Raw genomic sequence first — 16839 nt, 5'->3', positions numbered from 1 at the left:
GAGAGCTGTGTGCCACTTGTGGCTCACGTGCTATAGATTCACTATCTCAGCTATATATGATGTTATATTTCTGTTGGGTTGTAATTAATTTCCTAAGTTTTGAAACCACATCACATTATTAAGCATTGACTTGCTTTTATTTGGATTTTGAAGGAGCAACATAAGAGACTATTGATACTTTTGAACTTTCGTGTTGAAGATGCCTGGGAATATCAGGGACATCCTAAACAGGGATAGGGTTAGAGCTAGAATTACGATTAGAAATAAATTTAGGACCTAACTTCTAACCTTAAACCTAGTGGATTTCCATCCCAAACCCTAACCCCAAATGTATTTCTATCTCTAATCCTAACTCTAATTATACCAGGAATAGGATTTTCCAGTATATTTTGCAAATATAATCTGAACAGAATACTGTCACACTCCCACTTCTTACAGAGGCTAGGTGCATCTAACCCTTCACTTGATTAGGGAAGCCTAACCGAAACTAATGTTAGCTTCAATTTTAAATCATAGTAGGATTTTCCCATGTATTTTATTGTAGTCCAAAACTAAGTCTCAATGGAAAGCAATCACTCTCAACTTTCCTTAAAGAGAGTCTGTGAATTGATTTCTGAGTTGCTTTTCAGATGTGAGTTGGAAGATTTTTAACCCTAACCCTAACTCCAATTTTAACTGCGAATAGGATTTTCCCATGGAATGTTACTGTGATCTGTACTGCAGAAGGTATGGAAAGATGTCAGACTACCTTTCTTTAGAGATGGCCTTTGAATCTAATCCTGAAATTGATTTTCTGCCCTGATTTCAAAAAGCCTAATCCTAATGCTAACCCTAACCCTAGTTCCAAATTTCACCATGAATAAGAGCTTCCCTTGCATTTTACTGTGATCCCACACTAAGTCTAAATGGAAAGCTTCCATTTGCAGACCTAAGAAAACCCTCACTTTTCTTAGGTCTGAAAATAGAAGCTCTTGCAATAGTAATAGTCACTGGTTTTGTAGCTGTGCTTCTGCAATGCCCTTTACATGGGGCTGCCCTTAACACATAAATTGTAACTATTTCAAAATGCAGCTGCTGGTCTATTACAGGAGGAGGCAGGAAGTTGCTGTATCTGTTAGAAATAGGACCCCAGGCCAAATTCAAAATGTTAATTTTAACTTTAAAAGCTCTACATGGCTTAGAAAAAGTATATCTGCAGAACTGTCTCTCTTGATCAGAATTAGCACTCTGAGAGATGCTGCTGTAGATACTCATCCCACGAGGTTAAGATACTTTGTTTGGGGTTTTGCCACTCAAGACTACAGTTCAGAAATGACTGGATTACTTATACAAATCTAACTGACGTTAAAGAGGTTTGACTAACAGGGAAGCATAGTATCATTCCATAATTCCACTCTGAGCTATGTATATTCCCCTATATTAGGGGTGTCAAACTCAGATCATCACAGCGGCACCACATGATGTATCATGACTTTTTCCCCCTTCGCTAAACCGGGCGTGGGTGTGGCCAGCGCATGATGCATCCAGCCCACGGGCCACAATTTTGACAGCCCTGCACTATATGTTTGTGTGTATATATCTATATATCTCTAGTAACAATCTAATAACATTATCCACTCCTCTCTGTGTAGATATTTGCAACTGAATTTACTGAATAATAGATAGTCCTTGGGTTAAGACAGCAATTGGGGCTGTCTTGGTAATCAGGATTACCATAGTGATCCCAAGATGTGCAAGTCACTAAGTGGAAAGTGGCAGGAATCCCAGGCAAAAACACAGGGAGATGGGGGAAGCCCAGGGAGAATTGATGTAGGCCTCACATGAGTTGAGGACAGAAGTGTTATGGTGTGTCAGTCAAGGAAGGACAGTGCAGGTGTATGTGAGCACAGGAAGGCCAAGGGAAGGAGAATGCAGCACAATGTGAGGAGATCAAGGGAAGGAGGGTGAGGGCAAGCACAGGGAAGCCAAGGAAAGAAAGGCATGGTTTGATGTGCAGGCCGGCAGAGAAGATTACCAGAGCAACTTGTGAACTTCCCTGCTGGCTTCCCCATTGTTCAGTACTATTTCAGCTTTGAATGGTCACTGAACTAGTGGTTAGTTAGTGAGAACTACCTGCAATAGTGTCTATTCCTTCTTGGTAAATTCCTGGACTATAGTTTCAGAATGAATTGCAGATATTCTGCCTTCTCTGTTTCTCAACATTTCAAATCTTATTCTAGAACATCAGAACATTATTTACTTCCAATTTAAGACATTTATATACCACTTTTTACAGCAATGACCCCATAGTAGGTTACAATGTAAATTAAAATAGTAAAGTGTTTATTTGTTAGGCTTACATCGTACTATCCTAACTTATTTCGTGCCCAGGACAGTGAATAAGAAATATAGTACTGTACACATGAAATATGAATCCATATTAAACACACATACATTTTAAATAAAAAGCTTTCGACTGCAGCAACTTATCAGTCTTTCATTCCAAATGCATTCAATTTCATTCTTAGATTATGAACGCAGAAACATGAGCCATGTAGTATTTATATGGCACCGACAGCTCCCTGGAGTAGAGAGCAAATGAACCGTTGCTGTTGATATAACGGCGGCAGTCACAGACCCTAAACAACCCTGATGAGAAGCTAATTTTTTTTAAAACTCTCAACGTTTTTATTTTTCTTTCTCCCTTTCCAAAGAATTAATTTCCGTGTTTACGATTTAAGAAAAAGCTACTTGAAGGTTCAGATCGATAGAGTCCTATAACCAGGGTCTTCCATTCCTTGGCTGTTTTCAAAGCCGCGCCGGAATCAAAAACGGTGGACCATCCAGGCTGCAGTTGGTGGCGGAGAAGATTCACAAAATGCAGGTAGAAGAACAGCGCAACTCCGAACTTTTCTAACGTTTCCAATGAGTCTTAACACCAGCATTACGATTTTACTTGAACTCGCATCTGTGGCAGTTCTTCCCTTTGGACCCTACGGTCAGCTTTCCATCCTTCTCGGTTACCAGCAACCAACGGCTCTAACCGAGCGGCCGGCCTCCCCGTCTTTTCGCTCGCTCTCTCTCGTCACTCCCTGATGATGTCACTCTCCAGCAGGTGTCCAATACAAAGCACGCAGTCAACGCAACCGGAGAGTCCGCCTCGACTACGCTTGCGCAGACGGTGGAGGTTGGGTTCTCCCACTACTTCTCTCTGTCTCTTGGCTGTGGGGGAGGGGACTGCTCAAGTCTGGCAGCGCCCCCCATTAACTGACAGCACGCCGGCTTCGTCCGTGCGTCCCTCAGCCGAGGCAGCGGGGCTGGAGAGAAGCCTCGTTCAGGCCCGGGTGCAGAGCCAGGAAGGGAGCGCAGGCCTCCCTACCGGTCGGGACGCCTCTGGCTCCGGAGGGGGGAGCGAGGCAATGAGCCCGGAGCCCCCTTCGGTAGCCGCTCCTTCCACTCAGGCAGGTATTCCCTGTCGGCTGTGCCTCACGCCCCTCTCGGTCCTGCGGCGCAAGGGCTGAGGGGTCCCGGGCAGCCCTTTTCTGAGGGAACTCTCGGCGGGCTTTCCGAAGCCGTTTCCTCCCACCCGGGCGAGTTTAGAGGGGCTCTCACCTGCCGCCACAGGTTACGGCTCTTCTCCACGACGAGAGGGCCTCTGCCGCCGCATCTCGGGGGCCAGGCGAAGCACGCAAAGCGGAGGGGCCGCCGAAGCGGCACCTTCTTTTTTTTGACCGAGGCCGGCCTAACCAGAAGAGGCAGGCAGGAGCTGTCTAGGCCGGCTGAAGCGGCGCCGACTTCTTCCAAGTTCTTGGATGCCGGGACCGCTTTCCACGGGCGCCAACATACGCAGCTGCGGCGGGGCATGAATCCGGCGCAGCCCGAAGGGGAGGAGGAGGAGGGCGACGGCAGCGAAGAAGAAGAAGGCGACGGCGGCGACATGGAGATGCCGTCGCCGGAGAAGGAGGAGGAGGTGTCGGTGGTGGCTGCCACGACGGCCGGAGCTGGGGAGCACGGAACGGAGGCATTAACGGACCCGGCGCTCACCGGCTGCCTCCCGATGGCAGACAAGCTCGAAGGAGGGAGCGCTGGCGGCCACCCCGATTGGGAGCAAAGCCTGAGCCCGGAATTGCAACAGGGTTATCGGATCCTGAGCGAGTTTCTCTTAGAAAAACACCGGCCTCTGACGGCTCCTTTTTTGAGATCTTGGGAAAATCAAAAAAGTGAACGCAGCCAAACGGGCGCTGCCCACTTTCCCGCGGAAGAAAATAGTGGCTGTCTTCTGCCTTGCCCCAAAACTCAGCAATTGTCAGGGATGTGGCTGTTGAAAATGGAAGAAAAATTTGCTTCTGGCCAGTACAGAGGAATTACTGATTTTGTGGCCGATTTCCGATTGATGTTGGAGACCTGCTATCGGCTTCATGGGGTAGATCACTGGCTCTCCAAACAAGCCCAGAAGTTGGAGATGATGCTTGAACAGAAACTGGCTCTGCTTTCTCGGTAGGTGTAATATATCTGCTGTATCGGAATACTTAGGAAGAAAGTTTACAGAGTGGAAGGAGGTTTTTTTTTAAAAAAAATATAGGCTGTGAGGGTGTGAATCCTGTACAAGCTAACTGTACTTTTTTTTAAACCCCACTGAACTAATAAGATTTTGATCATGAATATAGAGTTTGTTGTATTGCACAGCTGATGATCATTTATGACAAAGTTTAGAAGTGGGGTAAAGTGATGTAATTATAGCCTGGTTTTATATAATACTGAGTTATAAAGTGTTTTGAATTAGTGTGAAATGCAAACGATGCCACTAGAATACCTATGAATACATTGTTCTGAGTTTCTGCAAGATTTTTTTTGCTGAGGGTGGCTAAACATCCATTGAAAGTATGATTATTTTATAGTGAGCACCACCACAAAATACCTGTGTATTTTTTTTTTGTTCATTCTATCTTCTTAATGTCGTAGTTAGAGAAATAGAGTATCATATAAGATGCTTTGGTCAGAAAATGTATTATATAATATCACTTCTTTTATAACTTCATAAGATATACCAGGGAAAAGCTTCCCGTGGACTAGAAAAGGAATCTCTCTTATACAATTGATCCATTTAGTATTATTTTGCCTATGCTGTTACACAGAGTTTTAGCTGCCAGAATCTGATTCTAATCCAAGACTTTCTGTATATGAAGCACACACTATTATTGCTAATGAGCTATACAGTATTTCATTTCATTTGGAAACATTGGTAAAGACTCTTGGTGGAGAATAACAGAAATGAAGTGTAAGGAAAATCTAGAATTTTTTTTGTATTTGTTCATCAGCATTTTTGATTATTTTTTCATCAGCTCGCATACTGTTTTACAGTATTTGAATTTTGTGCTGTATAAATATTCTTAAAACTAAATGCTTTTGCCTGAACTACCACTTTTGTGTGCAATTACCTATTTAAATAAAGAAGACTTGACAGCATCAGAAGAAATCTATATTTCTAATTGTTCTGATTGATTGCCACAGAAGTCACAGAAATAGACCTAAGTTTGAAAATTTGGTTTATCAGACCAACCCCTTTCTTCTCAATGGACAAACATGGGCTAGATGGTATATTTTTACTCTGCCTTAACTCTAAATCTGAAATAGTTCAGGTTCTGAGTTACTGATTGATGCTGGTAATGGCCTGAATGAAGCAAGACAGTTTGAAGATGAAAGAGGGGTATTCTTGATCAATAGAAACCCATATTGAAGAACATGAACATTCTGTGGATGCCTACTTTTGATCTACTGCAAATAACTGCGTTGAAAAGATGGTGTTTAATTACTGGATGAGCTGGTTGGATGCAGATACCAAAATATATAAAGCCAGTGTTCAGCATGCTACACTAGCTCATTAATACTCTTTTTCCCAGCAGTGCTCGAAATTCCAGTCACTGATAATATATAATTAATTTGGTCATAATGTTCTAGCAAATATAATGGTTTCTTTTGCTTTTATAATGCAATACTTTATTATTTCCCCTGATCAGAAACCAAAGATACTGGATTTTGTGCTACAATATGAAAACAAATATCTTTAATGAATAGATCTAACAAATGATACTTTTTAAAATATGACCTAAAATGCTAAAAGATGAACTCCAGTAGTTTGAGCAGATTAAAGTTCACAAACACACGATATATTTGTATTCCCTAACTTTGTTTATAATCAGATGTTTACATTTTAAATCTGGCAAGTGTGACTAGTTATTCTTACAACTTTGAAGTTGCAAGGATGAATGGACTATCTCCATAGGTGAACACTCTGATATATTTCTGTAATTGCTGATGAAGCAATTAATAAGAGGATTCAGTTTAATATCATAGATTAGTAAATGAGAAAAGGAGGATGAAACTGAGATTTGTCTCTTGGTTTTAGGCCAGGAAAATTACCTTTAAAGATTGTTCAATTAGAACTGAAAGATGGAATACAAATGTTTAAATTAATAAATACAAATGTTTAAATTAATAAAACAATGAGGAATTAACTATGTAATTTTTATCTGTGAAGATAGGACTTGAATCTAATCTTGCATACTTTAAATGAAGGAGCTCCTGCTACTCAAGAATGTTTTGATCAGTGGAGAATTTCCATTGATGTAATGAGAAATTAAGCAATATTTGTTTCCCTGCCTTATCCCATTTATTTCAGAAAGCAGGAGATCATGCTGGATTTGGTTTGTTTACCAATATTTAAAGTAAGAGACTGAATTTTCCGTGAACTTCAATCTGTACAATGCATATACTATTTCTAACCCCAGAAAAACCACCAGAAAATGGATGTTTTTTATTACTAATTGTTAGGGAACATGAGCAGGAGGCTGTTATATTCATATTTTGTTGGTAAACTTCCTACCCTGTTTTCCCGAAAATAAGACCTCCCTGGATAATAAGCTCAATTGGGCTTTTGAGTGCATGCGCTAAAATAAACTTTCCCCAGAAAATAAGCCTTCCCCGAAAATATTGCAACACAGCAGCAGCCATAACCACGCTTACCACCTCCTGCACCTCAAAAATAATAAGACTTCCACGAAAATAAGGCCAAGCCTTATTTGGGGGGCCAAAACATGGTATAAGCTATCTGGTTGGTGGGAATAGAAGAATGGACTAGATAAGCTTTTCATTTTACACAGACTATTTCTAAATTGTTCTTACGTTCCTCATTTCACTGGTATGTTTCAACAAGTACAATTGTTCATAGCTAATTCTTGTATTACAGAAACTTTGTACAAAACATCTTGAGTGGCTTACATATGATAGCAATTCTCACTTTACACTAATTTTAATAGTCCTATATTTAAGACTCTATCCTGTCATATATCTCCCTTTTCAAAACAAATTTTTTTTTCTATTAAGCCTTTACATTCTGTTGAAAAATACAGGAATCTTTTCACAATAGTCATTCATGTGTAGTAGCCATCAATAACTTTGTCTCTTTTTTCTTTTAAAACATTTTAAAGCAAATTCTATTGTTTAATAATGAACTTATGAAGAAATACTTCCCTGTAGCTATCTTGAATCTTCCATTTGCTGCATTCCTAGAGAAAATTGAAATATAAATATAGTAATAAGAAATTTGATTACCTTGGTTTTTGGAATTCTGAGAGAAAGCTACTTTTTATAAAGCTTAATAGAGACTCCAATAATATCTTTTTACACCAGTTTGATATAATGGTTCATCAGGCTAGAAACTGGGAGACTCTGAGTTCTAGTTTCCCCTTAGACACAAAGCCAGCTAAGTGACCTGGACTAGTCACTTTCTCTCAGTCCTAGAACAGGGTTATGGTAAATAACATCTGAAAAATCTTGCCAAGATAACTATAGGGACTTGTCCAGGCAGTCTCCAAGAATTGGACACAATTGAACAGAGGTGGCAGCTGGGGAGGGAGAATTTAAGCAGATACTGTATAGAAAAGCCAGAACAGACCAAGAATAATATTTTTTTCAACATTTACCCTTTTTAGATAAAACCTTATTCAGTTAGAACAGTGTCAGTTTCAGATTATTAAGAACCTAGTTACAACCATCAGATAACATAATTTGTTATTTCACTCTGTGCCATCAGAGATTAAATACATTCCTTAATATGACAAAATAATTAATTTTACTATAAAGTTATGGGAATGTTATTCTGAAGAAGCAGGTTACTTAGCTTAGCAACATTTAAGACAATAAAACACTTATTAACTTTTCCCCTGTCCAGTTTTGTCTGATTCTAGGGGGACTGTGCTCATTTCCATTTCTTAGCCAAGAGAACCCGTGCTGTCTGAAGACATTTTCATGGTCATGTGGCCAGCATGACTATATGATGAGGTGCATGGAACATTGTACCTTTAATAGGTACATAGAAGTAGTACCTATTTATCTACTCGCATTTGCGTGCTTTTGAACTGCTAGATGGGTAAGAGCTGGAACAAGTAATAGAGGCTCATCCCGTCACTCAGAGCTCAGGGTCTCAAACCTGACTCGAGTCTGAAACCTGGGCTGTTAGCTTTCCAGATGACAAGCTCAACATCTTTAACTACTGAGCCATCAACTGTAATCTGTTATGGATCGTGTTTTTGAGTTGTTGGTTATTTGGCCATCATTTTTTCCCAAAAGTAAAATTTACTAACAATAGTAATCTAAGCTTATGCATCAGTGTTTCAATAGCCTTGGTAGATTGAAGAGGTATGGACATCAATTCCTATAATTCTGCAGCCAGCCAGTCTCTCACATCCTTTTCATTTCTTGATTGGACTATACTAACCCACTTTACATTGATTGAAGACCACATGGAAACTTCAAGTGATGCACAATGGAGCTGCCCAATAAACGACCAGACTCTATTACACCATTTTTATGTGAGAGGCAGTGGCTATCAGTGTGTTTCTGTGTGCAGTTCAAAATGTGTTTTTATCTATAAAGATCGCTATGCTTGGTGTCAGGGTACCTTTGAAATTACCTTTTTCCAGATAGAATCTTCCTACTTAATACATGCAGAGAGTATGTTGCACACTCTCAGTGTGTGAAGGATCTTTTCTTATTTTTCTTTTTCAAAATTATAGTATTATCTTTTTAACCTAGGGAGATGTCTAAAGGATCTATTGCTTTTTCAACCATGAGGAAGACAGTACGGTCATTGTTTTATGCTTAAGGAATCAATTTAATTTTAATTTTAGATAAATAATTGTAAATGATTATAAATGGGTTCCCTTAATATTTTAACCTATCAGGAGATTCTCAGTCCCTGCCTTTCTTGGGATTTATCACTGGCAGATTGAAGTAATCTAAGGCTAGGATTCTGAGTTAACTCCCAACTTCTGCCTTCAGTTGCTCCCTTCTCTCTGGTGTATACATGAGAGAAGCCCTTTATAGTGCCAAATCATTACAGAGAATCTGTTGAAAGCCCCCTTCTATTACAACATCTGTGGAAAGTGCATGGAAGTGAATATTCCGTATAGATGCTCTTGTCATGTAGAATAGCTTGTCCCAAAAGAAGGAGTGGCCATTCTTAATCCTTACATTCAAAGATAAGAAAAAGCTGTTAGGGGAAAAAAATAGAGGTACAGATGTGTGCATACATGCTGCGTGGCATGAATTTCTGTGATGATAACCTTGAAGATTAGATGATGCCTGATGCTGTTTTGTGAATTAAATAGTTTTTGCAATGACAGGACTTTTCTCTCCCATTCCCCCTCTTCCTCATTATGAAATTACAATTTCCCTTTGGTTCGTTTGTGGGGTTTTTTTTTTCCTCCCTTCTGATTTCTTCTTTTCCATAGTGCAGGTGGCCCTTAACCTATGAGCATTTTTCAGCAATCTTTAAAAATTACGACAGTGCTCAACGAAGGGACATATGACATATGTCTGAAATTACAGCTGCTGCAGTCCCCTATGATCACAGTTCTGACACTTGGCAATCTACCTGCCCTTATGACTGGCTGTGAGGGTATTGCAAGTGCCCCTGCCCATCTTTTTCCTGCATCCAACTCTGCTAAGTCTCTTAGGCCTGCTTCCTGCCTCACTGGGTCCCACACTCACCGCGCTCCACTTACCTCTTCTGAAGATCATTTTTCTTGAAAGCAAATCAACTAAAAACCATGTTGCCTACCTAGAATTACAATCTGAGAATTACAGCCACCTCCAAATGGCACCTGCTTCCAGGATGGCATGAGGGGCTTCTGTAATAGGGAGGCCATGTGTGCATCAATTGATTCTCTTTTAGAAAGGCAGTTTCCAAGGATAGACTTTCCAAAAAAGCACCCAGCCAATGCAATGCATGGCCTTTTTGCATAGGCTGCTTCGTGCCATTCTGGAAGCATCTGCCATTCTTGCAGTCTCTCAGAAGGCATGATGAAAAATCATGCCATTCTAAACAAATGGCAGTTCCCTCCAGAATAGTGCGAGATAGTCTCTTCAGGAAGGTTTCACATAGCACAGGCTGGGTGCTCTTTTGGAAAGGCAATCTTCAAAAGAGATAAGTGGAACAAGGCCTGACAGGATGGGCCCAAGAATGTGAGACCCAGTGCGATGCGAAGTTGTCCAAGGGATGCCTCGGCTGGGAAAGGCCCTGGGAGGCCTGATGCAGGCCTCTTGTGAGATGGGAAGGTGCTGCAGTGCAGGCCTCAGTCTGTACCATGCCTCCCAGGGCCTCCCACTATGGAGGCACCTCTGCTTTGCTTAATGACCTGCACGGTTATTTAATGAGCACAATGGGGAGAACCAGAATCGTGATTGTTAAGCAAGAGGATCACATGGGTCTTTAATGACCACAAAGAGTTATTGCCGTAATTCCAGGCTCAAGTGTGGTTGTAAATTGAGGACTACTTATACTTCAGGAACATCTCTTTTCTTTTCTTTGTAATTGTTTCTTCTGATAAAAAAATTGGAAATGTGTATACGTGTGAGGCTGATTTCTAACAGACTAACAGAAAGAGTCTGTCTGTCTGCCTGCCTACTTGTGGGAGATAAGTATATTTACAGTGTACATATGCCTGTACAAAAGTCTCACATATACAGTATTTATTGGACATATAGAGGATCTCCAGGATTTGTTTCACCTAAAATGTTTGACAAGATGGGAATGTTGACATGGTTGTGAAGGTGAGGAAATTGGATATTCAAATATTTTGTATACATTTACACAAAATATATATTTTTCTATCTGCTTTTTCTTTGGAGAGAAGAATTGCATTAAATTTAGAATCAATTAACTTTCAGATAATTTTAATGTGAAGACTTTTCAAAAATGCTAAAAATAATGCAATGTTAATTAGAAAGGAATACATAGCAATCCATAGTCTTAATTTATGCTATCCATATTGGTTAAGTTATGGCATACAAATTTTTTGATGCCAGTAAGGGCAAGGAGACAATTATAGCATCACATCCAAGTACATAAGGGAGCAAGCTTGAAAATTGTAACATGTTTTATCATTTAGTGGATTTTGGCTCAATGCAGATGCCCTGTGATCAATTTGGACATTATACATTTTCTTTCAAATACTTTACACAATTTTTGATATCTTAGTTGAGCCAGAAAGTTAGTTGTGGAATGGATAGAAAAAAGCAAATTTCCATTATCTTTATTCCCCCCCCCCCAATGCTCACAGTCCCCCATAATAAACTGAAACCATATTTCATTGTAATCCCAAGCAAATGAGAATGCAAGTAGCCCTCGACTTATGACCCAGAGGTGGGCTGCTCCCGGTTCGGCTGAACCAGTAGTGGTGATTTGGCCTGGTTGCAGAACTGGCAGTGACCCAGGCTGGTCATGCCCCCAAACCAGTTCTCCGGTCTCTTCTACTGTTGCCGGCATGTTTCTGCACATGCGCAGAACAAATTTTAGTCAACTGCTCATGCACAAGCAACACGTGGCCGATACTAACCAGTTCAAGAACCCACCCCTGTTATGACCACATTTAAGACTGGCATCAGTTATATGTTAGACCACTCAAAAAGTGAATCAGCACATGACTAACCCAATTTTATGGCCATTTTTTGCTGTCATTAAGCAAATCATATAGTTTTTAAGAAAATCCAGCTTCCCCAATAATATTTTTGGTTGGGAACTGGTTGGGAAGGTTACAAATTGTGATCACATGACTGCAAGATGCTGCAACCAGTCATAAATGTGAGGTGGATGTCAAGTGCCTGAATTGCAATCACATGACTGTGGGTGTGATGTGATGGCCATAAGAATGAAAGCTGATTCATACGTGACTTTTTCCGAAGCCATCGTAATTTGAACAATTGTTACGCAAACGATCATCAGACAAGGAATACCTGTATACTTTTTAACCATTATTTTTCTTTAGGTTTGATAATATTTTGGTTTCTTCAACATTATTTCAATAAATTCAAATGTGCACAATTGACTTTCCTTATGCATTGCAGCCCAATCGGCTTAAATTTGCACCTACAATAATTTATTAAACAACCTGGAAGTTGGTATTTTAATGTCTCATTGAATGGCAGCACATTTGTAAATTCGATTTTTGAGAGATTGTAATATTTTGAATTTAATGCAGGAACAGGTAGTTCCTTAAGTTTGGAAAAGGAGACTTATGACTTACAGGTGTGGTTATAAGCAAAAAGCTCAAAAATAAATATAAGACTAATTTGAATTCTTACTACTAATTCTTAGTAATAGAGAAGTGATAGAGGAAATTCAAGTTGCTGGAACCTTGGATTGAGAATGACCAAGGAATTCAATATAATGCAAACACAAACAATGGAATATAATCCAGCCAGTGTTTTAAACTTTAAAAGAGCTGATTTTAACTAACTCAGAGAGAACCTAAGAAAATATTCCATGGTTGAAAATCATAAAGGGAAAAACAGCTCAAGAAGCGTGGGAAACTCTGAAAAATATAATTAAAAAGCCCAGTCTTCACTCAAAAAGAAACTATAGCCCAACCTTCCAAAAACATAACTACAAAAGACAGACTAGAAATAAAAATTAAAGTAATGATAAGAGAACACCTGTTTGATCTTGATGAATATAAATCACCAGGACATGGGTGATTAATATTCATCAAGATCTGGGATATAAATGTGGGAGGTAATCTGAAGGAGCTGGCAGATGTTAAATCAGAACCATTGTGCCGTACCTTTAAAAAAATCCTGGAGTACCATGGAGCTACCAGAGGATTAAAAAAGAACTGATGTAGTTCCCATTTTCAAAAAAGGAAAATAAAACAGATGCAGGAAACTACAGACCAATCAGTTTAACATCAATACTTGAGAAGATACTAGGAAAAATAATCAAAAAACAGATCTGTGAACATCTAGAGTTCACAGTATAAATAAAGTTATAACTAGTAGCCGGCCAGTTTGTTAAAAACAGATCATGCCTTTGACAAAGTGACTTATTAGACCAGCAAAATGCTGCGGACATTGTAGATTTTAGCAAGGCATTAAACAAAGTAGAGCACAACCTACTTCTTGGTAAACGTGGGATATACAGAATCACCACCAGGTAGATTTGTAACTGGCTGACAAACCATACTCCTTAATGATACAACATCTACATGGAGGGAATTAAGCAGTGGGATTCTACAAGATTCCATCCTAGGCTCAGTACTCTTCAATATTTTCATAAATGACTTAAATGGAGGACTAGAAGGGGAACTCATCAAATTTGCAGATTGCACTTAGCTTGCAGGATTAGCCAACACCCTGGAAGACAAGCTCATGATCCAAAAAGATATTGACAGACTTGAACAATGGGTTTATCTAAGAAAATGAAATTTAATGTGGATAAAAGCAAGGTTTTACATCTGGGCAGGAAAAACCAAAGGTATAAGTACAGATTAGGTGAAACCTGGCTCAATAGTAACTGTGAGAGGGACCTTGGGGGTCCTAGTGGATGATCACATAAACATGAGCCAGTAGTGTGTGACAGCAGCCAAAAAGGTAACATAATCCTTGGTTGTATAAACAGAGGCATAGAATCAAAATCAAGTGAAGTATTAGTACTTCATTAGTAATAAAGCCTTAGTAAGATCACACCTGGAATACTGTATCCAGTTTTGGTCACCACATTAAAAAAAGATGTTGAGACTTTGGAAAAAGTGCAAAGAAGACCAACTAAGATAATTAGGGGCCTAGGGACAAAAACATATGGAGAACTGTTTCAGGAATTGGATGTGACAAGTCTAGAGCTGGGGTCAGCAACCCACAGCTCTGGAGCCGCATGTGGCTTTCTCCATAGTGAGGGGGGAGGAGTATCCAGAATGGGTTGACCTTATCCTCTCATGATTGGATTGAGTCAGATAAGATCTTTGGGCAACGCCCCCTGGCACCAGGTATTCTCCAGTTTTTTCTGACTCATCTGATCGTGAAAGGTTGCACATTCTGGATCTCCAACAATTTACTAGGATTTAAAGAGAATTCATTTGGACCCGTCGAATCTTGCCTCTCTGCACTGCGCACAGCCTCCTACTACAGGATCGGGACTGCCACCAGCCTCCCTGGGGCGGCACACTGCCCTGGCCACTGAGTGAATCCAAAGACACTCAGTGAGCATCTTGGCCGGGCAGCAGGAGGAGAGGGCACAAGCCTCCTGGAGGCAAGCCCTAGCCGTGGAGGGTTGTAAGTCACTGGAGCACTCCGTCGCTCCCCTCAGGGGTTGAGCGACGAACTGGGTCTTCCTAAACGCCCCAGAGTGCCTGCGCTGCCTCCACGTGGCCAGAGGATTGTGAGGAAGCCAAAGAAGCCTTTCCTGGCCACAGCGGCATCGGAGAAGAGGCAGGAGGAAAAGAATTCGGCTGAGAGGGCATGCGGCATCTCCCTGGAGCACAAGCCGCTCTGCAAGTACCTTTGAATTTCACGCCCCTTTTGCCAGTCGCACGGCACCATTTTGAAGCCGGAAGGACCCACGTGGTCCAAGATGGCGGCGCCCAGCAACTACCAGGAAGAAGAAACCTAGGCAGCTGCAAGCATGGATTGCAGCCCCACTGGAGGGGCAGAAGAGCAAGCATCCAGGTCAGTGGCTTCCCCAGAGACTGCCCGAGGGGGGGGGGGAAGGAAAGGCTAAATGTAAAAGCAAGCACCTCTCCCCCAGATCCAGAGGAAGGGAGGGTCACAAGCCTTCCAAGCCCTCTAAGTACAAGAGGAGGAGGCATAAGACTTTAGAGAGGGTCTGCAAGAAGGTGGCCAGCCATCAGGCCACCCCCAGGCAAAGGGGGGAAAACTCCAGCCACTCCCTTACCCAGTGGAGGCACAGTGTAGAATCCAGCCCTGCCAGCAAGAATCCCTATAGACACCTCAGGACTTTGGGTGGCAATCCCCTACCACTCCTGCTATGGGGGCAGCCTTGCCTACTGGACTTCCCCTCCTTGGCATTCCCCCTACTCAGGGGGGCATAGGGCCCAGCCAGAAACCTCCCACAGGGGCCCCCAACCTTCAGGAGATAATGATGCAGGCATTTCAGCAATGCATGGCAGCAGCATTCCAACAGCCACAGCGGGCTCCCCCTCCCCCCAGGGCTCCTGAATACCCAGAAGCCCAGGAGGAAGAGATCCCTAGCTCCTCAGATTCATCCCAGGAGAATAGCGACATGGAAAGTGAGGAAGGCGAGATCAGGGAGGACAAGCTGTCAGGGGACGAAGGCATGCCTCCCCCTAAACCTACATTAGCCGGGTTGTTCCAGCCCTCACTGTTTAAGTCCCTGCTCTTCAAGGCCAAGACAACAGTCAAGCTAGGCAGCAGGGCAGCAGAGGTCCCACCTCAATGACAGGGCTTCTCAGCGGAGAACATCTTCGATGAGCAGGCCATTGAGGCGGACACCGTCCCTACACCCAAGACCTTCCTTGACTTGGTAAGGCGCCAGTGGGCATCTACAACTGGTCCCTCACCCTCCTCTTCAGACAGGGTGTTCTTCAATGTGGACCAAGAGCTGGCTAAACTTCTGGCGCAGCCCGCCATAGATGCTCTGGTCATGGCTCTTCATACATCCACCAACATGCCTGGGGAGCCAGAGGATGCCTTGAAGACGGAGGACAAGAAGGCGGACCTCACCTTGCAGAGGGATCATCAAGCAGCGGCCTGGGCGATCAAAGCAGCCACCACAGCCTCCTTCATCAACAGATCATCCTTGCTGTGGCTGCAGGAGCTACAGCAACACACACCCATAGCAGATGTCCGGGCACATCAGGACATCAACAAGCTGGTGGCAGCCATCCAGTTTTCATCAGATGCCACCTTGGCTTCAGCCAGATTTGCTTCCAGGCGATCGCGTCATCAGTGGCATCACGCAGGCTGCTGTGGCTATGGCAGTGGCAGGCAGAGGTTCATCACAAGTGGCGCTTGGCTTTGGCCCCCTTCACAGGGGACTCCCTCTTTGGCTTGGCTCTGGACCAGTTCCTGATTGAGAACAAGGAAAAGAGGAAGGTCCTGGCTACCACCCAGAAGAAAGGCAGCTTCAGGATGACTCCATACCCCAGATGCTCCTACTCCCGGGGTCAGGACTCTGGTTCCTTCTTTCGGGGTCAGGATTCCTTTAGGGTGTCAGAGGCAGGGTTCTCTGGAAACAGGCAGTACCAAGGGGGATTCCCTGCAAGGCAGAGGTACCCTGACAGTCAACAGAGAGGCAGGCAGCAGAAGCGGCCCTTTCGAGGGGGCGGAGGAGGTGGGGGGCACTCCTTCTGCAAAAATTAAAGCTAGGCCCAGCATTCTCCCCATTGGGGGGTGCTTAGTGCACTTCGCCAACCACTGAGACCTCGCTTCCACTGACAGGTGGGTGCAGAAGACCATTAGGCATGGCCTTTCACTTGGATTTCTTTCCAGTCCCTCGAGCTTCTTCCAGATATGTCTGGTTTCAAAGAACCCGACCCGGAGGTTGCTGAT

At 42.4% G+C, this 16839-nt stretch overlaps 1 protein-coding gene across 3 annotated transcripts in view; it reads left to right on the top strand.

The window, feature by feature from the left end:
* The first annotated feature begins 3172 nt into the window (after positions 1 to 3172).
* BRD10 (bromodomain containing 10) overlaps positions 3173 to 16839 on the top strand; it is a 50511-nt gene continuing 36844 nt past the window's right edge. For all 3 annotated transcript variants that reach the window (XM_014076303.2, XM_014076302.2, XM_014076301.2), the window contains exon 1: positions 3173 to 4476. In XM_014076303.2, coding sequence (XP_013931778.2) covers positions 3842 to 4476 — 635 coding nt within the window. In that variant the 5' untranslated portion in view covers positions 3173 to 3841. The remainder of the gene's footprint in view (positions 4477 to 16839) is intronic.

This window comes from Thamnophis sirtalis, unplaced genomic scaffold (genome assembly GCF_051295495.1).
Source record: "Thamnophis sirtalis isolate CommonGarterSnake01/CBP01778 unplaced genomic scaffold, rThaSir2_p1.2 scaffold_5, whole genome shotgun sequence".
Classification (NCBI taxonomy): domain Eukaryota; kingdom Metazoa; phylum Chordata; class Lepidosauria; order Squamata; family Natricidae; genus Thamnophis; species Thamnophis sirtalis.
Note: the sequence above shows the minus strand (reverse complement) of the source record. Positions and strands in the feature narration are given on the sequence as shown.